A 24,775-nucleotide genomic window follows, 5' to 3' on the forward strand; every position below is an offset into this window, starting at 1 on the left:
AGGGACATTTTCGCAAAATACTTAATTTTGTTGGGTAGCTGAGCAGTTCGATGTACGGAACTTTTTTTGCCAAATAGTTGGAATTTCTTTACGTTTTTCGCTGAATAATAACGAGTATATTTTTATTTGGACGTAAAATAAAGATAGACTAGGCTGAAAAGAAAAACGAGAACACGCGCGAAATGCGCTTACCAGCTGCTCGCTTACGGCTAACAGAAAAAATGCTCTAGTTTGGTCAATCACTACGCAGTGGTTGGTACATTTAATTTAATGCCGATTGCAGCGCACTTGCATTCCCAAAACAATTTATTTGCAGAGCCATCTCTTATATTAAAATGCTCACTCATGTGCAAGCTAATATCTTTACTACTTTTACTTTGAGACATTTTTTACATCTAGCAAAATAACTTCGGAAATTGAGCCGGGCGTCACACAAAGGAACAATGAGGCGATCACTGACCTTGCCTCAAACGCGTCTGCCTAACGCAGCTGCTGATGTCAGCCTCCAAAATATTTGTTTGCGTTACCTGACCGGCGGAGGGCTTTACTGGACAAAAAAAAAATAGTTTCGTTAGCGCGAGCTCTACGACTAAACAATGCATGCTTACTGAATTACAATAAAAATTCGTCAGAAATAATATATACGCGCAACATACCAAACCAATTTAGGAAGAGAAAACCGCCTACTTCAGCTTGCGCACAGAAGTTATCCAGGCTTGCCGTCTCTCGTTCTCAATAATTTCGCAGACAACAATTCCGGGGAAAACCATTTTTGAATGGCAAAAAGTGTATGAACGCATATTTTTTTTAATACACTGGAAGATTTCACTATACCAACCTCCCGTCGACATGCTTGCATTGTTTTTTTTTTTTTGGCTTGCTATTAATGTTTTTGTTATCGCTCGATGCGAGCGATGGAAAAGTTCTGCAAGATTTTGCTACACATCCCAAAGATTCACCATTACCTCCAAAATTTCCTCGGCAGTAGATTGCAAATTTCGCATATTGAATTTTTTTTTCCAGGAATGTGGGACATATGTCCAGGAAATCTATAGAGTTCCACGGGCTGATCTTGGCCGTTGATGTTGTGAGATCTATTGTGGTAGCACCCGAGGCAACAATGCGTTTCTCCACTCTCTCAACGTCGCGGCATTCCAGTCATGACTCACAATGAGCGGCAACCCCTCTTTTGTGCACCCACGAGCAGGACGGCACTTGCTCACAATGAAAGAGAGAGTGTCAGCAGCGCGAGCAGTACGGGTACCAGCCGAGGCGTTGCTGACTCCATGCGCTCCGCCGCCGACGTGCCCACACAGAATTTCGAAAATGGAAATGACCAGCAGACATGAAAAAAGTGCAATATAATCGCTGTTTTACATTCGTTACAAGTCCGGATAGTGAAGCTGGCTGACTGGCTTCAGCATTGTAGCGAATTAAAACGAGGACGCAGTGATTATATCGCAGTTTTTCATGCCTCACTCATTGACGTCCCACTCTTAGTTGCGTTATTGAAATTTAAACAGCAAGAGAAAAATTCGATAATAAATTATTTAGCAGTTGTAGGAACACCACGTGGTACTCCATGTATAATAATGCCTCACGCATCATTACAAAGAAGAAAACACGCACCCAAAAGTTAGGTGTCCATACTCCTTTAAAGGGTCAGTGTACTCACCGAGATGAGTTTCGAGATAATGGCAGATTCTGGTAGTTGGGACCCTATAACGTCAATAACGAGGGAACTGCTCCCGGTTTAGGCAAGAATTTATATTTTAATTCCACGTTAAAAGTCGGGTAAAAATGCATGGTGGCGGCCCCAAACGTTCTTTTTGGTCAAGAAAGTGGTAGTCTTTTTTTGTAGAAGCATAAGTGAACATACTATGTATCTCATTAGTATACCCCAACGTCACAGAAACGTACATTTTGTTCTAGTAAACTGTAGAAGGCGTCCTGCTCGCTTTTTCTGTTAATGACATGAATATTTATACTTTAATCTTGCTCAATTATGTTTTTCAAAGTTTTTTGAAAAAGAAGGGCCTAACCGACGCCGCCGCTACGCATGCAATGGCGCTTCCATCTCTGTGTCTGCTGAGGCGGCCCTTTTGCTGCAGTGCTGTAGTACTGAGTGCCTCGCATTATTTCCTCCGTGACCTGCATTTCGCGACGAATTTCTGCAATGCCTTCTACGTGTTGTGCGGTGAGGACTTGTAGCAATAGGCAAATGCACAAGCCATATGTCTCGTACCATCGACTGCCTGCGTGTGCAGAGAGGAGAATGCAATGGGAGGTAGCCGTTGGCTACATGTTGGCGCCACACGCTCGTGTCTGTTCATCACATTTTCGTCCTGCGGACTATGGAGAGCGAGGAGAGAAACGCGGAAGGTTTCTGAAGACCACCGCTGTACCCTCTGTTGACCTGATGGTAAGGAGCTTTCATACATTCTCTACAGCGATTCTCATCGATTTTTGTCACCTTAGAACATAGCTAGCGTGCGCTGCACTAAAACCACAACTTTCGTGGTAAAGGAAAAAAGGCTGCAAGCTCCTAGGCGCATTGTCATTTCACTAATCCATTGGTAGTAGTCTCGCTTTTGTACAGAGAGCTGAGCTGCACTGTTTGCCAGGCTAAACGTTATATTCCTGAGCGCGATGTGTTATGCAGTGGGACGTGCACTATGATGGGTGTGTAAAGTGTGTGGGCCATTGTCAAGGATGACAACGTTTTGTGTGATATAGGGACAGCCGCTCGGCGGTCTTCGCCACAGCCTGCCATTTTTCCCACGCCTAACTATTCGTAGGAAACATCATGCGCCGACATCGACCCCCCTTCCCCCCCCCCCCCCCAAAAAAAAAAGAAATGTGTGCTGCTAGACTGACCCGGCTACCACCGACGCCTTATCATATCTTACGCGTCATCTGTGCTGTTGTGGCCTACGTTTTGACGTGTTCAGCTGCTCAGCACCTGTGCTTCTGTCCCGAAAATTATCTGCGTTAGGTCAGGATAAAAATACCAAATAAATAGGTGACTTGTGGTAATGGCGTGAGACAGTGAGGTGAGGTGGTGACTGTGACCTAGAATTATGGTACTCCGCTCAAACAACACCTGATCATTTTCCGAAATTCAGCTTCAGTGCACCATTACCCTCAGAGGTTGTCAGGAAGTGCACTTTGCTATGTATGAATTCCGTGAATCATGTTGATGTGTTCCTGTGCTCGAGACCTAACTTTTTAAGTTGTTGAAGCTTCAAGCCATATTCAGGTCGTCACCTGTTGGCAGGAAGAGTGGGTGACAGTTTGCGTGTTTTTTTTTTACAGGGTTACGGTGCAGCTGATGCCACTGCCTCTCTGAGGTTTGACGACACTGCTGCAAATGTGACAGTTGTCACAAGTGAATCTGAATCACCATTATGTTTAGTGGTGAGCGCATGATTGCAGATATGTCCTCTTGGTATTGAACTGAAGCTTGCGGTTGTTGATACACATTTTAGAGTTATCAACAGCGGGCAGCAGCAGTGGATGACAGTGCTAGCAGAATTTATCTGGTGTTTGATCGCAGGATGCCTGTGGAGCAGATGTAACCGTGCCGTCAAGCATTGAAGGTGCCAGTGATTGTGAATTTCCAACACATGCAGTGGTGAGTGCTGTAAGGTCAGCTAGATTTGGAACAGGTTCAGTATCAATAGTAATGAGGAACAATTCATTGTATTCTGCCTGTGGTACGGGCCAGCATTGTGTGCATATAGGCTCCTGAGCAGTGCTACTGGCAAGAGGTGCCAGTTATGCTTCTGTTCTCTTTCATGGTCTTTGCAGCCACATGAAGACCACTGCTATGTGCAGCGGTCACTCCCACCAGCTTCGCAGGAAAACTCCAGGCAGAGCTCATCAGCAAGTGAGTAGCACGGTACATTTATGCGCATTCTCTTCGGACCAACAGTTCTAGAAAACTGGCGTGTTGCCTGCATTTGCACCACAACCATAGCAAATGAGACAGGCTGACAAAAAATAATTGCAAACAGAGTACTCAGTGTGCACAATTGTGACCATAATAACAAATAATGGACTGTTCAAGTGCATAATACGGTGTCATCAAGCTCAGCAAGTCATTTGCAAATTTGAAGGATGTTGCCAAAGATAGCTCTGTTTAGCAGCCCTGACATTCTTTTTCTACTCCCTTAAATATCATAAGGACTATCAACACACTGTCCTTTTTCAGGCATTCAAGTTAACCTGGACCTTTCAACAGACATGTGTCGGAGCAGAAGTGTCGCAGTGCAGACAGATTTGCAGGAAGCTGGCGAAAGGTGCTGCTTATGCAGTAAAAGGCAAAACACTGCACAGATGCCACAGCTGGAATTTTGTCCAGACAGGGTCAATGCGTCTACTCCAAAGAAAATGGACTGCAGCTTAGATCAGCTTGAAACGCCTTCCTTCTGTGAAAACCCCAAAATTGACCATGATATGAGTTACGAGCCGACACTGGATGAAAGTTCTGAACAGTAAGTTCATGATGGCTCTAGCTGGGCATCCTTATACTTATGAATCACTTCTTTTCCAGGGATGGAATGACTGCCACACCATTGCACTGTCAAGAGAAATATATTGTTTTTGACAGTTCTTTAAACGAGCTGTTTAAGGCATGCAGGACCTGTGGAGATGACTGCACTATCTCCAAAGCTGTAAAAGGCACACTAGTTGTCGTAACTGCAAGGTGCAGCCTTGGCCACACTCTGACTTGGCACAGTCAGCCATCTGTAAACGGTGTGGCTGCTGGAAATGTTTTGCTTGCTGGGGCAATTTTGTTCAGTGGCACCAGCCCAACAAAAGTGTTGCGCCTCCTCAGCTCTATAAACATCAAAGTCTTCTCTAAAGCAAGCTATATGAAGTCTACCAGAAAGGCTGCCTACTTCCAGCTATTGAAAACGTAAGGAAGGGAATTTAAAACAAGGCATGAATGACATTCTTGATCATGTATTACAGGTCTGGCAGGAAAAACACAGCGCAGTGTTGAATGCAATAAGGGGCTGCAATTTGCATCTGCTTGGAGATGGAAGATGCGACTCCCCTGGCCATTCGGCGAAGTATTTGACGTACACATTTATGGAATCGTCGACTGCAAAAATTGTTAGTTTTGTTCAAGTTCAAGTCGGGCAGGCAAGACCATTTTTTTGTCACACTGCATATGGTGTCATTATTTCGCTTATTCTCCAGCATTTTCAGTGAAATGTTGACCACTGAGTATATTTATTTGTTTCTTCAGTCTCCAGACGTAAAGACCAGCCCTCAAATGGAGAAGGTCGGGTTTCTAGAAGGGCTTGAGGACCTGCGGTCTAAGAACCTCACTATCTCTAGTATCGTCACTGATAGGCACCCTTCCATCAGGAAGCACATGCGGGAGAATGAGCCAGACATACAGCACGGATTGGACACTTGGCATGTTGCAAAAGGTTGGTGTGGAAATATTTCTCTTGCAATGGTACTTTTTCAGTGTTTCCCAATGTCTTTTATGCATTGCACTCATAACAGTAACTTTTGCTAGTATTGAATGAACTTGCACAAATTGATGTTTTTCACAAGATCTTCATATTGCTTTGTGCTGCTAGGACTGCGAAAGAAGCTGGAGGGTGCAGCTCGTGCTTCTAAGTGCTCTGACATCAAAGCCTGGATTCAGCCAATAATCAACCACGTTTACTTCTCTGTGGCTGTGTCTGATGGTGACGTGAATCTGAGATTGAGCATCTGGAAAAGTGAGTTTCAATGATCTTTCTCACAGTTATGAGCATATGAACTCGACGTTGAACAAACAGGAGTTTTCAATGTTGTTCCGTTATAATAACCCTCAATGCGCAGTAGTATATGTGTAGGATATAACCTTACTTGTATTGTTGCATTTGTATCAACATTTCGTGCTAATAGAGAGATGCTTCTTTTCATTACCATAGATACATAATACTGCATGTATATTTATCGTTGTAGGCTTGGCAAGGCACATTGCAGACATTCATGAAGGCCATGAGCAACCTTATCATAGGTGCTTGCATGAACCTTTGACCGACAAGGAGTGGCTGAAGCCTGGTAATTATCTGTGTGGCTTTTGAAGCATTGCGTTATCCTGCTTGCTATCTTTTTAAAATTTCACTTTCATAATATGATGCTGCCAAACACCTTGGTTTTACATTTGCAGGAACACTTGCCTATGACAGGTGTATCAAAATTGTTACGAATGTGCGCCTGCTCAAAGATATTGAGCAGCTTTCAAGCAGTACACAGACGTCATCTTTGGAAGCATTCCATTCACTACTGATTCACTTTGCTCCGAAGTCCGTTGCATACACTGCAGGCGTAATGAGTGCCAGGTGCAGTACATCAGACTTTTATTTTGCATAGTGCAGTCTATGCAGAATCGGAGCCTTGTCAGCATGTTTAAAATTTTTTCTTGCTTCGCAATCTGATTGCAGGACTAAGCTTGCCGTCATTCACCACAATGAAAATTGCTCTAGGGAGCAAGCCCGTGATTCGGAAGGAACTGAAATGTTCCGTCGGAAGCTTCCGAGAGCTAGGAAAGGCTGTGAAGTGGCTATTCCTATCAAAGTGAAACCAACATACGGTAACATTTTCAATAATAGCACTATAATGCTGCCATTTAAAAAGTGACCAAGCAGTGGCGTGTCCCCCTTTTTTTTAATTTCTGAAACTCTTGCACATTCTAGATTATGTCCAAGACCTCCTAGGAGCCAGTCTAGAAGAGTGCAATTCTCGGACCTTTTCCTCCATGAGGCAGCTCAGCACTTCTCTGGCACCAACACCAATGTCATCATTGTATCCTCGGCTGTCGAAGGAAGTGCTAATTGCAAAGCGCATGCTGCGTTTCAACAAGTAGCGCCACTTGTCATGGAAGAGCATCTGCCAGGTCGATTCTTGAACCTGTCACGGTGTCTTCCTGTTTCATATTGGCGCGAATCTTTGTAGCGTTCGTTTGTAGTAGTTGTTTATTCATGTTTCAAGGCTGCCGACGCGCCGCTTTATCGCTTCATTTGTGATGCAAGACGCGCCTAGATTTATCTCGATTGATCGCATCCGGACGAAGCCGATTCTAGTTTGCGCTGGAAGGTTCTAGTAACTTCCTAAGCTTTATCTCAAATGTTCGCTATCAGCTTTAAAAAGAGCACAGCCGCCAGTGGCGGGCATTCTGTTCGATGACCGCCGAGCACGCTTGTTGCTATGCCGCCGCCGAGTGATTCAGTTCTTTGCGGGCGCAAGTCAGCCCAAATAAAGAGCTTCGTTTCGAAGACGTCCTCGCTGTTTTCCTGTTCGCCGAACTGCAGTCACCACTACGTGACATCTGGTGGAGGTGCTGACCTGCTATGCCCCTCAAGATGGAACCTGGTGCACAGCCAACGCCCGTCGTGCTTCGCCAGCCCTGTGAGCCACCGACTTTTCGTGGAGAACCACACGAAGATGGGGAAGACTGGCTGGACATGTACGACCGTGTCGCAGCGCTAAGCTTCGGAACGTTTATTTTGCATTGGACGGCTCCGCCAGAACGTGGTTTGAAAACTACGGATCTTCCCTCACGACCTGGGCGACCTTCAAGAAGCAACTACTGGCTACATTCACTAGCGTCGTATGCAAGGAAAGAGCGGAGATCATGTTGCAGTCGCGATTTCAACGCCCAAACGAGATCGTGACTGCGTATGTGGAAGATATGAAACGCCTTTTCAAGCGCGCCAACCCTGACATGAACAAAGAAAAGAAACTCTCCTTCCTAATGCGAGCATGAAGGAGCAACTCTTCGCTGGACTGATCCGGGATCCTCCAACAACCGTCGCCGAGTGTGTAGTTGAAGCTTCAACAATCGAAAAGACCCTTGACGCCTGTACCCGTCACTACAACAGACCACTTGAAGTGCTGTCGGCAAGCCCCCCAGAAGATACCCCTGCAAGTGGAGATAACCTTCGTGATCTAATATGCGAAATTGTTCGCGAAGAACTTCGCCGACTGCTGCCATCCCCAACACAGCCGACGCAGGAGAATCAGGTGGCATCGCTCACGGACATCATCCGTGAAGAAGTGCATCATGCACTTGGCTCCCCGTCACCAACGACACCAAAGGAAGCTACAGCCATGACCTACACTGCAGCACTGCGCAGTCCCCCGCCTCGAAGAGACCCCCCAACCCCTCTTCAACGCGCACCAGAGCTCTACAGGAACGACTGCCCCAAGCTCCCTCACGGCCACATTACGAGCGACGCAACACCTTTAGGAAATGCGACGAGTGGCGGACTCCCGACAACCGCCCACTGTGTTTCCATTGTGGCCACGCCGGCCACATTCATCGCCACTGCCCGTACAGATGCATCGGCCTGCGAAGTTTCGCTATCGACGCCCCACGACCGCTCCATGGCCAGCAACCACGGGAAATCGATGACTACCTGAGGAGTACGTGTCGTCAAGCAGTCTTTCCCACTCCCCATCGCCGTCCACCGCCCGTTTCGCATCACCAGGCCGCAGCTACGCCGCGGCTGTCCGGGGAAGGTCCCCTAGCCCTCGTCGGGGAAACTAAATAAAGCAACCTGTGGAGGTCAGGTTGCTTGCAGAAGAAATGACGAAGATCCTCCAGCGACCACGCTGTATGAAGACGACGCACCCACTACACCGACGCCGTATACAACGACAACCTCGACCACGACGCGAACCACCTTCAAAGCGACGTCGCCATCAAAAAAAGCTTCGACCAAACGCCCCATCCCCGATTCACATACCCGACGAAGTCGTAACCCGACACCGAGGACGATGTGCAACTCCAGAGCCAGGACATCCGACTTAGAAGTGGTTATCGACGGCCGGAAAGTCACCGCTCTAGTCGACACAGGCGCCGATTATTCGGTGATGAATGGACCACTCGCTGCGCAGCTGAGGAAAGTAACGACCGCTTGGGACGGCCCACAAATTCGCACCGCAGGAGGCCACCTCATTACGCCATCAGGACGATGCACAGCGACAGTGACTCCCAAGGGACATACCTATCCCGCGACCTTCGTAGTGCTACGGCAATGTTCCCGCGAAGTGATCTTGGGCATGAATTTCCTCAATGAGCATCAGGCGATCATCGACCTGCGATCCAAGATGATCACACTTTCCACGGACGAGGCCATCTCGTCGACGAGAACTCCGGAACATCACCTTGCGCTTAGTGTCCTGGAGGAACAAGTGAGTGTCCCACCCTGCTCAAGCGTCATAGTCACCGTAGGCGCCACAGAAGCGAGCGACACTGAAGCCATTATCGAGGGGAACATGCAATTGCTTCTCGACCGAGGAATCGGCATCACAAGAGGCATCGCACATTTCCGCAAAGGCCAAGCCGAAGTACTCCTGACAAACTTCAGCGAAGAATACCGGCACGTTAACAGCGGAACGACGATTGCTTTCCTCGACGAAATATCCGACGTACGAGACTTCTTCGCCCTCTCCGACCCATCCGCAGATTCGCCTGACCAAGAGAACTCGCCCACTTTCGACATAAATCCAGCCCTGCCCCGGAACAGACAAGACCAGATCCGCAATCTCCTTCGAAGCTACAGCGAGTGCTTCTCGTCAATGCCGGAGGTCCGACAAACGCCGATTGCCAAGCATCGCATTATAACCGACCAGCACGCCCAACCTCTCCGCCAGAGCCCCTACCGAGTGTCGCCGCGAGAACAAGCCATCCGGGACCAAGTGGAAGAAATGCTGCACAACGACGTTATCCAGCCTTCAAAGAGCCCCTGGGCGGCACCTGTTGTTCTAGTGAGAAAGAAAGACGGTGCACTTCGATTCTGCGTTGATTACCGGCGCTTGAACATCACAAAAAAGGACGTCTACCCCCTCCCTCGCATCGACGACACACTGGACCGGCTCTGCAATGCCAGGTTGCAGGAAGCACCGCAAATAGAAGCCTTCAAGGAACTTCAGCGCCGTTTACAGACCCCACCGATCCTCGCGCACTTTGATGAAAAAGCCGAGACTGAAATTCATACCGATGCAAGTAGTGTGGGCCTAGGCGCTGTCCTCGTTCAGAAAATTCATGGAGTGGAGAAGGTCATTGCTTACGGTAGCCGTTCCCTGTCCAAAGCCGAAGCTAATTATTCGACAACTGAGAAGGCGTGCTGCCGGGTGATTCAGTTCTTTGCGGGCGCAAGTCAGCCCAAATAAACAGTTTTGTTTCGAAGACATTCTCGCTGTTTTCCTGTTCGTCGGACTGCAGTCACCACTACGTGACAATATGATAGCTTCTTGAGGCATTTGAGAGTGTCGCTGTTCAAGTCACACCCTGCTGAAGAAGTTAATTGCAACCAATGTTGGAGAGAGACTACCCATCCCAGTGGCCAGTGCTTCAGACCACTATACCATTGCTGCATCCAGTCATCCCACGTGTTAAACGGCCAGTTGCTCACATTGTGATTTGAATGTCTTTATCAACTTTTCATGTTCTTAAATGTGAAACTGCCAGTGTGCTGTTCTGCGCTTTCAGTGCTATTATTTTTTATTCATTGTCTATGATTGGCATGGAATGAAGCCATGGCATTGTGTACAACGATGAGTGTATGTGGTATGCTATCGCAGTCAGTTTCTACAATCGCTTATACTTGACTGAAAATGTTATCATGTAACTGTGTATTTGTTTACTATTACAGGCGGTTTCGTTTCTCCACTAATGACCACCCACACTCACAGACGTGACTGTGAGTGAGGCAATATGAGTGCATTCATGAGCAAGTGTACCGACCTATGACATGCACAGAACTTGACTTTGGTCTCAACCAAAGTGGCCATCTTGCAGTGAACTATTGCGTTGCAACCCTCTTCAATGACCGCACTCTTTGTACCACCCCTTTTCCCTCGCCTACGCAGAGCAGCATGTCAGCGAATATTCATACCGGCTAAAATCTGTTTTTCATTAAAGAGCTCTCTCTCTCTGGGAGTAGGCTTATTTGTAATGAAATATTGTTTTGCCACTTGCATTTTCATTGTAACAATTGGCGATTGTTTGTGAAATTCTAGTGTATAGACAACGATATGTAATGACATGCGTTCCAAGTGCCAGGGAAACCGGCATTATTTATCAGTGCAGGTCTTGTAGATACATGATGCATGCGCACTGACTACAAACTTTTCCACGCTGCACAGCACTCTTTTTTTTCCCTCTTGTCATTTTAATTGTAGCCCGAGTGTTATGGTTGCCATCTCACTCGTACGTCGTTGCAGAGAAATGGGGGAAGGAGGCGCGGGATGTTCCACACTTGGCTAGCAGATCTGAGAATAGGTATTATCCTGAGACATAGGTTCATTTTTCCACTCTGTCATCATCATCATCAAGTTTTATTACACAAAAAATATACAAAGTTCACGGTGAATGAGGCATCTGGATCCTTAGCCAGTGGCTAGTTTCGGATCCATTACAAACATGTTGTAAATCTAGGCAGTTGAACAACCTGTCCTGTTACCTGTGTTTGCAGACATATGTTCAATGGGGACTGTCATTATTATAGTAGCATCACAGAATAATGTTGTCATGCGAAATTCTCTTCTGTGCATCTTTGTAGCACATATTGCTTCAATACATTGTGTCTGGCACTGATATAATTTTTATCGAGCTGACCGGAACCAAGTGCAGTATTTTGACACTTGCTAGCATTGAAAAGAGTGCCGAGAGTTTGTTGCACATGTTGGTCATTTTGTTGACCTCCAACTGTTCTTTTTATATGCCGACACTGGGTGAAGTTTTCTGTTTTCCTGATAGTGGTCTCAGTCTCTATGGAGGCCTTTTCTGCATCGTGTCCAAATAGAGGCTGTTATGAGCTTTTTGTCCGAACATAAGGTGTACGGTATATCTTGGCTTTTGAAAGTATCCTGTGTTGCAAGTTGATCAAAAGCGCTTGTAATAACTTATCATGACTGCTGTGCTACAAGCTAGCTAAAAGCTCGCACGGCCTTTTCCCATAGCTTACTAAAATCTTTTTATGGACATGGTGCAAGGCATGCTTGTTTATCAAAGCACATTGTTTTTGTATTTGAGCACATGCAGTGGGGCAAGGTGACTGAGTTATGTTATTCCCAAGCTAAGTGATATGGAGCAGTCACTTGGGCACTGATACATATGCTGCTTTACTTGTTCCGAACAAAATAAACCTTGAAATTTGTGTGCTTTGTTGTCTCTGTGTGCATTGCATTGCGCAGTTAGATTTTGCTGCTTCCAGGTAGCAGCATACCATCATCATGGACAACGAGGTTTTTCTGGGTTTCATGTTTTTATTTCTTTCAAGGAGGGGGGTTGAAATGTTGGGTAGATACGAACAAAATGCAGGGGATGCGGGCTGCACTTTCCTATCAAAGGTCCTTCCCTTCTGGGTCGAAAGCGTTCGGAAACCTTGCAGAATCTGAGCGATGTTGAAAACAGAATGTTGTCATTGATGAACGAACAAAACTTCGACGCATATGAGTCAACTCCGGATAAACGCGGTCGCGACAGCCAAAGTGATGAGAGTAGCGTTGCAAGCTATTGCAGCATCGGATACTGAAATCCGTGATATGCGGCAGATGGAAAAGTGCAACGAATCTTGCGAACGGCGCATGATGGTATAACTCTCCTGTTGCCCTTTCCCAAGTGGGCCCACACCCACCGGGCGAACTGCCTGTAGGCGGTATACCTGTACTTTCTGAAAAGGGGGAAAAAAAAGCATTGTCACCATTTTTCTACTAACAAAATATACACATTTCGGCCAGAAATAACATACTCTTCATTGCTTTCAATGCCGTTGTCCTCGCCATTTTCCCGAACGTCGACGTATGCAACCTGCAGGACCACCGGGTCCAGGCAAAGGGTACGAAAATATTGGTCGTAAGTGACGCAGACTTCCGAGAAAATTTCCGGCAATTCCCGGCAACACAGGCACTCGACGGCAGTTGGCATCGCCACGCAATTCTTGCAGGTGCACCTAAGTATATAACAAAATAACATAGGTTGCGGTATACGAGGAAGCCGTGTGCGGACGAAAAATGGTTGAATAGTTAACCTGCAGCTTAGTTTCAAGGCAGGAGAGTAGCTTACCAGTCCGAGTTCCCAATGCGCCCGGCCAGTGGTGAAGGCGACGGATCGTCGGGATCGTCGTTACTCTCGTCATCGCTTTGGCTGTCGCGACTGCGTTTATCCGGAGTTGACTCATAAGGGTCAAAGTTTTGTTCGTTCATCCTTGACAGTATTCTCTTTTCAACTTCGCTCAGATTCTGCAAGCATGACATACTGTCTGTCAAACAAGACACCATGCGCGCCGCAACTACGGCGGCTACCGCGACGCCGCTTCGTCTTGTATTGGATAAAGCCCCTGGGCTTTAGGATTGGATTGATTGCCGCGCCCTCTCAGGGTCATGGTGCTCACGTTCCTGTACTTTATTAATGAAAAAATACGGATTCTCATAATTGTGACATAAATAACCAATGTACTTTCAGTGCCGATTTGTTTTAATCACCTGAGCACTTGAAAAGTGCACTTCATAAATTGCTATGACGTATGTAATTTCATGGTTGCCAGATGAGACTACCAACTCATACAGGTGGGTTCCCACATCAAAAAATTCGATTTTAAAATGTTCTACCGCACCTCTTGGCACCACACCTGGCTAAACGGTAATTTGGGTAAAGAGCTATCGATTGCCGCAAAAAAAATATGACCGATAAAATTCAGTAGACTGACCCTTTAAGTGCCCTTACAGTTTGAAGAACAGGTGTCCAATTGACTCACATAATGAAATCAGCCGCATACATAACATGGTCGGGTGGAATTGCGAAAAACGCATCGGTACTACACACAGACAATGGTAGTACTCTATACTGGATGTCTTCAGGATGAACACTGCTTTGCTTTATGTACATGTATTCCGCTCAGAGAAACATTGATGTAAGTAAACAAAAAGACTAAGCATTTATTGCTGAGTATGTTACAGGACTTTTGAGATAGGTATTTCCTCAGGGCATTTATTTAATTAGAGACAGCAAAGGAATTTTGCCGTGATGTATCGCATTGTGATGGTAAACTTTAGGAAGGGTTTAGAGATGTGAAATGCAATAAATTACTTTACAAAATGTAATGCACTTTCTAGTTTTCTTTCTATTGATCCAGAAAAGGGTTTTAAATGGCGGGAATTCACCAATATCAATACAAAAATTTTACACCGCTCTATGCAACGTGATACAAATCCATAAAGAAAAACCTATAAGCGAACCATCGTGACACACTACGTAAGCACTCTCAGAAAAACTACATCGTACCCACAACGCGCACGCACGCATGTAAAAAAAACTGCCCTAACCCGCTGAACCACACAAATGTATAAAAAACCGTAGTCTGAAACTAAAGGTGCCCGCTCCAAGAACGCCCCCCAAAAACCACTGTCTATTACTCAGCGCATTCCTTCTCTTTACACAAAGAAGCAAAGCAACTCCTAGGACTCCTACCAGTGATGGCACATTGAAAACACCCCAGACTATGTAAATCCGCTCCCAGTTTGCACTCATGAATTTTGTTCCAAAATAGACTGTGTTCCAGTGGACCCTCCTGTGCATGCGCAAACATGCATGATCTCCATGGAAAGAGATGAAATTTTGTCTTCGATATATAAACACAGAAGTAGGTCGAGCCACCCATAATTAGCGAAGTTTGTTTTCGCTTTTGGAGGGAATATCTTGGCGCTCTCCTAGCTGACTGCAAACTGAACGAGAGAGCGACGTCCACCTCCCCCCCCCCCTCCCCCTTCCTTGTTACCCAGATGACGTCACTCGTGCTCGCCAAACTGCAGCGCATGGAGCCTATACTTAACTTCGACACCACAGCCGTCGTTCGGCTGTTAAAACCCCATTCGAAACACCATGTGAGAAAAAAAATGCAATGTAAATTATTTACTGGCCACATGTTAACAGCCCACTTTGTTCCGTCTACAGCAAGGCAAGCGAACAGTGCATGTGAACAAAACAAAATATTTTGCCTGTCTACTTTCAGCTGTTGTGCAGAACTAGCCTGATTCCTGTGTCTGGGTGAAGGGTCTACCGAAGTACATATTTTTAAACTGGCTGCAAGTGAATACCTCTCTGCAATGTAGAAAAAGAAGGCGATATGCGTGTTCGCGTTTCATTCCGGCTGTATTGTATAGGCAACGGGCAGTCGTCAGGAGCCGCCACGATCGCTCAACAACCAGCGCCATCTAGCGGGCAGGCGGGGAACATATCGCAGGATTTCTCCGCCGTAGCAGACGGCATGGCAGCCTTGCGCGAGGCTGGTAGAATGGCGGTGGAAAGCGTGCCGATAGTTATATCGGCGGCATTTCGCGATTTGGACGATTTGAATTCCTTCTTCCGAGGAGCGAACTTGAAAAAGGAGATTTTGGAATGCCTTCGAAACGCGAACACAGCCCGAAGCGACCAATAGCCGTCGCTGCCGCCGTCGCTTCGCCCCGCCCACAGCCGCGCGACTGCTTTCGGCTCTGTGGCTGTTCATTTCGACACCAGCTACTCGCTTTTTTCTGCTGTTTGTTTAGCAAATAGTTCATGTTCCGTCTAAGTGAGTGCTTGCAGATAATAGTACACCAACGAACATGTACCGCGTGTGCATGAAATTTCCCCAGGAGTGCGCCGATGAGGACGACTGTACTCATGCTGCTGTTTACATCGCTGCGTATGAACAGCTTGTACTGGTTTGCAAGACATAAAACGAAATATGCGCTTTAGTTCTATTAAATAATCTCTTCTCTTCTGTACCGGTTGTACCCGTGCCTGTTTACGCAGTGCGACAATCTGTGGGAAGCGCCGACACGATCGCTCGCCTGAGAAACACTTGACAGCCGGGTTGTTGACATCGCGTAGGACCGGCGCTTCTCGCTAATTTTCCCGGCTTCCTCCGACATGCCCCGTACTTTATTTTAAACTACTTTATCCAGGAGTATGTTTGGTGACCGTTCGCGTTAACTGAAATGGCTTAACTTGATACCCACAAGCTAGCGACGGCGACGACTGCTGCTGGCCGTAAAGCACTGCTCGGCAGCCCGAGTCACACCGCCGCTTCCCGTTGATCGTATGCGCGTCCTGCGATGTAAGCAATAGTTGATTTCATGTCACTCTTGTCAAAACTACACTCGTTGACCATTTGCATTCGCTAAAACTTGTGAATTCGTTCTTCACAATCACCGATCCAACCCTGCGGGCTCGCTAGGCCCAGTCGTCGCTGAAGGGAACGGAGTCGTCGTCGACTGAAATTAATTTGGCAAGTGGTTATCGCTAGTGAGTGTCCATGTGTGCACATGTGAAATATAGGCGCTGGTTTCGCTTATTTCCAATCCGCATAATGTATAAGCGCGCATGTATTCGCACCGTCACCTCATCAGCGCATTTTCGCTCAGCCGCCGAACTCCCGAGGGCATGAAAGCTGACCGTCCGCTGATCGGACTCGTCGGTGTCGTTTAGCCAAAAAACTTGTGCCACAACAATAATATTATAATAAACTAGATAGCTCACTATAATCATACGCTGCTGTTCACCGTGATAGTGCCGTTGTCGGACTATAGCGTGACCGTAGTCGTCGTTGTACACTGAAAACGAGCTGAGAATTTCGAATGCGTTTGGAAAGTGCCGTGCAGCACCGCGGGAGTCCGTCGAGTTCGAATGCCATTCCAAGTCTCGACTGCCATTCGACTCAGATGTCATTCGAAAGTACCCGTGTAGCACAGGTATAAAATCAACGCGCCGCCGAAGAGCGTGGAGATCGAGGTAAGCTACGTCTGTTCATCGCTTGTATTTTTCTGGCTCGCATCTCTCATTGTTATTTCAGATTGACAACAGCAGGATAATCATTCGTATTTGACCCCGGCATTCTTCGCAAAAAGAGTACGCAGCCCAGCCGTAGCGATCAGATTGCATGCGGAGCTGACTGCCAATGTGTGCGACGGCGAGCGTATCCTGTCTCCGGTGCGCTGCTCGCCGCAAGAGGCGCCTCCGTCGGCGCCGGAGTTACGTTCGCCCGTTGCCTATACCTACTTATAATGAACCTGACGCTCACGCTCATTCTGTTTGCTTCTTAGTATGATGACTACCCATATTACTGCAAAAAATACTAAATCAGAGAAAGATAGCTTTTGTCTTTTGAATTGAAGTCCATGGTGCACGCAACCAGACCATATCACGGCGCTTTCGGAGCTCTCCAGCGCCGTCATGAGCTGCTTCGATGAGTCCCTTGCTTTCGACGAATAAGCGCTAGTCCGCACTGTTCGCGTATGTGGTCTCGGCTTTTGTGGAGAGCGTATACACAAGTTTTGGCGAATGCAAATGGTCATAAGTGAAGTTTTGGAAATTGTAACCCTTAGCGGAAGATTGCTGATATCGCAGGACGAATAGAACGAGCGGAAAGCGCCGGTATCACCCGGCATGCCGAGCATTGCTTTAGGGAGCCGTCAACAGTCGACCGCTGGCGCCGCTCGTGGATAACAGATGAGATCACCTTCGTTGACGCGATCAATCGTCGAACATGCTTCTGGATAAAGCAGTTCAGCACCGAGTATTTGTGGTATGGAAGAAAGCGGATCTGCCACGACCGAGAAGCGCCAGTTCTCCGGCTATCAAGTGTTTCGTCGCAATCATCCGGTCTTCTTGCGGTGACCATGCTGTGTAAACAAGTATAGTTACAATCCGCGCATCAGAAAGAGAATATTTAACATAGCTTGCGTTTTATGCATACAAACGATCGCAGGTATGCAGTGCTGTCGACATTTGTGTATTCCCGCTGAAATTTCACGCGCACGCTGTAAATGCTGAATGAGGAGTCATTAACTTGAAGCACTAAATTAGCGACAACGCAAGCAGTGTGCTAAACAAAGAGGAGAAGAAACAAGTGAGCAGCAGATGTCGAAATCAAGAGGGCTGAAGCAATTGCGGGACGCGGCTCTGAGGCAAGATAACGGCCACCGCCAATGACAGGGGTGGTCTCTGTTCGCATTTCGTAAGCATTTGAAACCGTCGAATGTCGGCCGGACGCCGAAAACCCTCCGAGTTCTCAATTTTCCGCTAACATATCTTTTTCTCTTTTTCCGCAAAGCTCCGTCGACTCGAGTGGCGATCGGTTCGACGGGATTTCAAGCAGCCGTGTAGCACGCATTGGGCATGGCAAGGAAAATACTAGCGATAACGTCAAAGGGAAGGATCAGAGCATTACAGAACAAACTGGTGTCATCCATATCTTAGCACTAACAAAATGCGGAAAAAATGAGCTTAGGGTGCCCAAGTAACGAGCCGAACAGAGGTCGGAGTTCTGAGTGGCAGAGTAGACTCCAAGGGTAGCGAGTCACAGTCAAAGCTTATGGAATGTCTGATCAGCAGATGTGATGAAAAACAAGGGTAGCCTGACCCTGCCCGACTCAATTCAACAACAGCTAATCGGTGGTCGGTGGGAGGGTTCTTTTTCTTGTAAAATTCATCACGGATGACGATGATAACGATCCCCGTCTTCAACTTTGGAGCAAAAAGCGACCCTCAGATCAGACAATTCGGTTCTTATAGCCGTTGCAGCCTTCTGCTGCTCATTAAAAAACTACAACATATGTTGTTGTGTGCTGCAATGGAGTAGAGCGCACACAAATCCCCCCCCCCCCCCAAAAAAAAAAATCCGACCCAATCCGTGCAATTATGCTTGCAAAACAGTATATATCAGCGATCTAATTTTTCCAATGAAGTTTGCTGACTAACTGCTGTTTTCTGGTAGAAGGCATTTGTTGCTGAGTTTTGTGTATTCATGACGACGAGCACTAGATGAAGCTGAAAAGTGTTTTGTTTCATTTTAGGCAAGAGAAATCGGAGAAACATCACGAGGTGCACCTGGTCATCACATCAGAGAAAAGTTTGGGGCCCTTAGTCACTCTAGTCAGGTCGTAATCACGTCGATTTTACCGGACATTGAAGATACCTCAGAACGCCGTCGTTTTTTTTAAAAATTCAGGCAAAGATAACGCCTTAACACAATGACTGCCTGTGTTTTCACAAAACTATGCACTTTAGCTTCAACAAGTAATTAGAATTTTAAGAGGTTTGTTAGGAAATTAAAGGTGATAATTCCACCACACTATACGGCCACCTTGCCGAATAACTTGCACACAGATACATCTGTGGTGTGCTGCTAATCATTTCTTAAAATATAAATTGTGAAACCGCACCTTCACAACATCATTTATGTGTGCAAAAAACTCATGAAACCTATTTGTCCAAAACGGAAATTGCCGTTTGACTAGCTACATATTTGATAGAGAAGGCGCGCCGTTACCTTTGATAACCAGCTGAAACGTTCCCGTAACCCACCCTGTCCTAAAGCAACAAACAAGTAAAATGACGTAATTATGTGCCACAACGGGCAGCTAGTATAGGCATTCAAGAAGAGAAGACCGCTCACGCATGGGGTGCCGAATCTGCGGAACAAGCAGATGCTAAATATGCGAGCGAATGCAAACGTCAAGCTGCGCATCGTATCAATCTCTAAGAGAGGCGATTGGGACCTTTGTGATTTATCTGACGTGATGTGTGGTCGAATTCACTGCGCAGTGTCCAGCACAAGGAGCAGAGAGCTAGCGATTTCCGAAATTCGCTTTAACAATCACTTCGAATATAACAGGTCTCAATCAAGCCTCTCTTTGGTTTATGTAGATAGGACGAAATATTTATTCGGTTCAGTTTACATAATACGTCCTACAGAGTGATCCGAAAACACGACGCAGCAGGGGTATCGTTAGTTATATTTATGTTGATAAACATAAACGCGATATAAAGCCCCACTTCGATGGTCACTTCCAAGACGTACTGCAATGGAGTACAGCGCACACAAATCCCCCCCCCCCAAAAAAAAAAAAAAAAATCCGACCCAATACTTCCAATTATGCATGCAAAACAGTATATATCAGGGATCTAATTTTTCCACTGAAGTTTGCTGACTAACTGCTGTTAGTCAGCGCCTGCGCGCCCAGCAGGCCCCGCGACAGGCGTGGAAAAGTGGCATGAACCTCCATGCTCCTGGTGCGGGCTCGCTCCCCCTCGCGAGCCGACTGAAAAAAAAATGTCAAACCATGAACAGAAGATGGTTGGAGAGGCTGAAAGAGCTTCCAGCCATGAAGAAAAAAGAGTCCCCGAGAGCCCCGCGGTCCTCCCATTGTTGTAAACCGGACCCCGCTCCTGACGCGCGCGCGAGCGACCGTGCGCAGGTGCCGATATCTGACATGCACAGATATCTGCGCCCCGCTCGCGCATGCTCGCGCGTCGCACCTTGCGCATGCACAGACAGGCTCCAGCGTACGCCCGTGCGCGTAGGCGCTTCGCGTGTATGCCTCGGAAGTGTCCATCGAGGTGACGCTTAAGGTAGTTTCAGGCTGCTTACATTTAACATAATTTCACTAATTCTTTGCGGCTCCTTGAACGCGCTATTCGCTTTGTACACTAGTCCGCTTTTCCCTGTCTTGCACGGCCGTCTTGGCTCCCTCCAGTCTCCGACTGTGCCTTTGAATGGGGAACTCGGGGGGCGGGTGACCGGAAGGGCAGGAAGGTAGTAGCGAAGCTGCTTCTCTTCCTAGAATTCTCCGAGTTTTTTTTTTTTTGTCAGCGTTCAAGCAGGAGGAAAAAAGCACGCGCTGTGCAGATTTGCAACATGTAAAAAGCATGTCCAAAACTGTCCTTTTTTAAGAGAAACCGCGCTACGCGCTGCTACACAATGGGAGGGGTAACCGGTCTGCCCGGTTATGGCACGGTCAGATGTCTGTAGTCGGAGGGAAAGGGCTCTTTTTTACCTGAAACCTGCAATGCGCCCCTGCGAAGCTGTGTGCGTCACCGTCTGAGATCCCCGTGTTGTCGCCCGCAGAGACCTCTTTTTTATTTCTTGTTTTTGTTTACCGTGTCATTTCCAACACAGCAAGCACAGCGATGTTGGTGCACGGCTCATCTTGAGTGGTCGGTGCAAGCAGCAGTAGTTGCTAGTGGCGCTGTTAAGAGGGTTCACCAGTGGCAGTGTCCATAGGAAATACATAGGAACTTCCAGAAGGTATACCGTGTCTAAAAATGGCTCGATTTTCACGAGGTTTGTGGCAGCGTTTTCTTCTTTAGTGAATAGAGGAAATGTTGCGGGCAGATTTTATTGTTTAAGTTGCATTTTTTTACCAATTAGACGCAAAGTTCCAGAAAAATGCTGCTTTTAGATATGTCGAACTTTCCTGTCATCTCGGGAAAAAACAAAGCCAAATATCAAAATTTCGTCCGCAACATTTCCTCCCTTTTTCTTTCCTGATTGTTAAGCCGCAATTTCTATCCGTATCGAACCTAGTGTTTGCGCTTTACAGGCTCTGAAGGTTGTGTATGTATTTTCTGCGGGGATTTGAATTTCGCGCTAAAATATTACTAGTGCGACGTGGCTCCACCTGGCGACAACTTATTTTGTCGCTACTACACTCTACCACAAACTTCTTGCTTGTCTGTGTTCATGCGCACACTTTTTTCTGATAACCTGGACGAACTTTATTTCTTTCTTTCCTTTTTTTCTTGCTTGGGCTGTATTTGGAAAGGATTTCTGCTTTTCTTTTTTTTATCGAGCTTCTGGTGCCAAAAGGAAGCGGGATGCAAGGCCACACCCAAAAGCACCTCACTCTCCACCCCCCCCCCCCCCCCCTAGCTCACACAGTAAGGCATTGTTCGCCCGAAAACACTCGTGAGTCGAGTTATCGGGTCAAAAACCGGTTACTGGGTCCATGAAAACGTGCCGAGTCGAGTCAGGAGTCAAGGGGTCGGGACCAGTAAATTCCTTTTTTTTTTTTACTGAACTCCACCCTGCCCCGATGTGCTTGCAAACGCTGTCGAGCCGAAAAAAACGGAGGGGAGAGGATAAATGCAAACTTGTTGTTCACTTGGGCCGTCGCACCCGCGAAGGAGCGGTGGTGTGCCTCATACTTGGATGCTACCACCAGTGGCGTAGCCAGAAATTTTGTTCGGGGGGGGGGTGGGGGGAGCTCATGTTGCAGCGCGGCCTCCTGATAGAATTGGTGGAGAGATCAAACGCAATAATAAATGCATTGCAATTGACAATGCCATTGTGTATTAGGTAACGCTACGCACTGTCTAGACAAGTGAAATATGTATTTTTTAAATAAAAAAATGTATTCGTATGTTCAAAAATCGTGGCAGACATAACTGATACCAATGCTTCCATGTCTTTGCGTATTTAATAAGTAAAGAAAATACCACACGAAGTCTAGAGCTATACCAGTCCGAAACGAACAAAACAGTGCATGCCGCTGATATGAAAAAACCACAGTTCTCGTCCTTTTGAGTTTCATCCAACTTTGATTTGGTTGGTGCCTTGTTGGTGCTGAGAAGCGGAAGATGGGTGTTCGGCGCTGGGAAGGCTCGTACGAGACTAGGCAAAGTAAGCTACAGGCTGTCACTACAATCGAGGACATGCGGGAAAGGGATGAAAACCAGTCATAAGGCCTTGTGCTAGGAGCTCCTTTCTTTCCTATTATTTGGAGACTGACTACACAGGTGTTCAACACAATGGAACCTTTTCTGGGTAATGTCCTGCGCATGCACCAAGCCTCGCTTCCGCCATTTTAACCAACCACACCTGTCTGCTTATCCGAAACCAGTAGCCCCCCTCTACCATTGTAAAAGAATTTTCTCAGAAAAGAAGGAAGAAAGCTTAGGCAACCCAAACCGGAAAGGCTAAATTGGTGGGTTACTGGGAAATGGTCTATTGTCGGACCCCCACATCCTTCTTTGCTCAGTGGCTTCAGAGGGGTTAACTTTTTTGTGCTTCGGACCCAGGAAACTTGGCCACATACCTACACAAAGTTCTGGGCTCTACTTTTTGTACGCGGAAGAACGAATACTTTCGTGTCGCGGTGTGGTTTACACACCTGGAGGGGGAACAGAACTTACCTCCTTTTTGGGGTATTCAGGTGCTGCCATCTATCGACAGAAAAAGTTCAAATCTGAGTTGCCTTGTAGCTGGTGAACCCTCTTAAGGAAGACATTGGTGTCGCCACCCTTGACTGTCGGTCTGTTGCACAGAGCTAGAAGCCGGACTCTACAGTGTGCTCCGCACTTTCCTGCCGGGCGAGCAATTTCCGGTTATACCCGTTGTTGCATCCACTTATTTTCCCCTTGAAATCATGGTACAGCGCTACACTTGTGCGTTTTGAGGAAGCAAACACTTTTGACGTCGTTAAAATGACCTGCGCCAAGCATGCATGGGATGATGAGCCATCGGAAGGATCCAGGGTGCAAGTGAGCGGGAAAGACCCAAGGTTTCTGTGAACCTGCAATCATCAATATTTCAGGTAAGCGTGAACAACCATTTACTGTTTTTCACGCATTGCTTTGTTGTTTACCTTTGTCAATGCTATCGGCAGTTTTCGTTGATGGGGCTACAAATTAAGCTAAATGGTATCAAAATCCATGATTGATTTATTTGTAAGCTGGGCTATGTGCAGTCGGAGAGTAATCTCTCATTTTTCAGTAGCGAATTTTTTACCGCCACCGAGTTGCCTTACTGCCAGCGGTAGTTCAAGTGCATGACATGAATTGTGTAACGCAAAAAACATGAAGGACTAACCTCGCTAAGCACATTGCGGGGCTAGTTAGTGATGTATTTTCAAAGTAACGAGACGTAGACAACAACCTGTCATGGATTCTGTCATATGCACGTGTCAGGAACTGAACCCTTTGCATGGTCGTAAGTAATAGTGCTAATTCTATTTTAACACGGGGTCAGCATTGCGGCGTTCTGCGTATCTAATTAGGTTACAATGACCCCATTACATTTGCCACAAGGCTTGCGCTCTACAGCTAAGTAGGAGCAGTGGAATGAAGAGCTGGTGCGCGTTTTATTTCGGGTGGTTAGTGCGAACGAGCGTGTTTCAGAAACAATTGGCGTATACCTGTTTCCGTTCGCGATTGTGCCGTTGGGTATGTTTACAGTGCCGTTAATAATCAGTCGCCAGTGTCGGCAGTTATAACAGAAATGTTTCACGTAACCCGCAGTGCTTCTGCATCATATACCCGAATTATTACTTATGTTTTCATTTTGCAAGGCTCACAGACGACACATGTCTTAACGACATCAGCAGTAGGTGCTCGCGTGTAAGGTACGTGTAGCTGAAATTGCCCGCAACCGCACTGCCGCCGTGGCTCTCTGTGTTCTTCACACTGCTCCGCTTCAAGCCGCCTTCACTTCCTGTAGTTCTTAGAACAGCAGACGACTGCGCAATGGTTTCCCGAAGACCTCGTTGCAGCTTTCATCGCACATGCATCCAAATCGTGCGACAACAGCTAAGCAACCGCATACAGTAAACACGGGGAACGGCAGAGAACGCACGGGACGCACGCACACCGTCTTTCCGAACCAGCTAGAGAGCAGGAAAGCAACATGGCGGACAGCAGCCTGGTACAGAAGCTATAATAGCAGTACAGGACTTCGAAATGGAAGCCTTTGGTTTAAAACTTCGCAATCGTGCCGTCTAACACTTTTTCAACGAGGTCCTTTTGCTCTGTTGCGACCACTGTGAACTTCTTACAGGCTCGGAAATTATTTTAGATCAATTTGCAAAGCAACTTCTGTTCAGTCAACATATCCCGATTTACTTTAATAGAAACGCATTCGTCTGCAACAACTCAGAAACGCAGCAGGCAAATTCGTCGAAGATCATCATGCAGTATAAAATGTGCATAGGTGCGTACGAT

At 46.8% G+C, this 24,775-nt stretch overlaps 3 protein-coding genes across 4 annotated transcripts; 2 read left to right on the forward strand and 1 right to left on the reverse strand.

Annotated features, from left to right (window-relative positions):
• The first annotated feature begins 1,753 nt into the window (after positions 1 to 1,753).
• Positions 1,754 to 4,925, forward strand: LOC149370356 (uncharacterized). The gene is made up of 6 exons (XM_089577667.1): positions 1,754 to 2,422; positions 3,316 to 3,417; positions 3,557 to 3,633; positions 3,801 to 3,889; positions 4,214 to 4,496; positions 4,556 to 4,925. The coding sequence occupies exons 1-6, from the start codon at positions 2,177 to 2,179 to the stop codon at positions 4,923 to 4,925; spliced, it is 1,167 nt and encodes a 388-aa protein (XP_089433793.1). The 5' UTR covers positions 1,754 to 2,176.
• Positions 4,926 to 4,986: 61 nt separating this feature from the next.
• On the forward strand, positions 4,987 to 8,708 carry LOC149370357 (uncharacterized). Of its 2 annotated transcripts, XM_089561314.1 has the most exons (6): positions 5,046 to 5,121; positions 5,258 to 5,444; positions 5,601 to 5,744; positions 5,974 to 6,072; positions 6,182 to 6,353; positions 6,456 to 8,708. In XM_089561314.1, exons 1-6 carry the CDS (start codon positions 5,098 to 5,100, stop codon positions 6,649 to 6,651), a joined length of 822 nt encoding a protein of 273 aa, XP_089417440.1. In that variant the 5' UTR covers positions 5,046 to 5,097; the 3' UTR covers positions 6,652 to 8,708. The 2 variants fall into 2 exon arrangements, with proteins under 2 accessions (XP_089417432.1, XP_089417440.1); XM_089561306.1 differs by having other exon boundaries at positions 4,987 to 5,444.
• A 3,824-nt stretch (positions 8,709 to 12,532) lies between these two features.
• LOC149370358 (P2X purinoceptor 7-like) lies at positions 12,533 to 13,208 on the reverse strand. The gene is made up of 3 exons (XM_089577672.1): positions 13,085 to 13,208; positions 12,771 to 12,971; positions 12,533 to 12,692 (listed from the first exon to the last, which is right to left on the reverse strand). Exons 2-3 carry the CDS (start codon positions 12,944 to 12,946, stop codon positions 12,533 to 12,535), a joined length of 336 nt encoding a protein of 111 aa, XP_089433798.1. The 5' UTR covers positions 12,947 to 12,971; positions 13,085 to 13,208.
• Positions 13,209 to 24,775: the final 11,567 nt, after the last annotated feature.

Source organism: Amblyomma mixtum, chromosome 1, assembly GCF_055824585.1.
Source record: "Amblyomma mixtum isolate Tamu chromosome 1, ASM5582458v1, whole genome shotgun sequence".
Lineage (NCBI taxonomy): Eukaryota > Metazoa > Arthropoda > Arachnida > Ixodida > Ixodidae > Amblyomma > Amblyomma mixtum.

Excerpts from the sequence above, each read along its gene's own strand:
- LOC149370358 (XM_089577672.1), bottom strand. The coding sequence starts at position 12,946 with ATGCCAACTGCCGTCGAGTGCCTGTGTTGCCGGGAATTGCCGGAAATT. Across the intron at positions 12,693-12,770 it reads GGCATTGAAAGCAATGAAGA|AAAGTACAGGTATACCGCCT; the intron begins GTATGTTATTTC and ends CCCCCTTTTCAG.
- LOC149370357 (XM_089561306.1), top strand. The coding sequence starts at position 5,180 with ATGGTGTCATTATTTCGCTTATTCTCCAGCATTTTCAGTGAAATGTTG. Across the intron at positions 5,445-5,600 it reads CACTTGGCATGTTGCAAAAG|GACTGCGAAAGAAGCTGGAG; the intron begins GTTGGTGTGGAA and ends TTGTGCTGCTAG. Across the intron at positions 6,354-6,455 it reads GCAGGCGTAATGAGTGCCAG|GACTAAGCTTGCCGTCATTC; the intron begins GTGCAGTACATC and ends ATCTGATTGCAG.
- LOC149370356 (XM_089577667.1), top strand. The coding sequence starts at position 2,177 with ATGCCTTCTACGTGTTGTGCGGTGAGGACTTGTAGCAATAGGCAAATG. Across the intron at positions 2,423-3,315 it reads TACCCTCTGTTGACCTGATG|GGTTACGGTGCAGCTGATGC; the intron begins GTAAGGAGCTTT and ends TTTTTTTTACAG. Across the intron at positions 4,497-4,555 it reads CTGGATGAAAGTTCTGAACA|GGATGGAATGACTGCCACAC; the intron begins GTAAGTTCATGA and ends CTTCTTTTCCAG.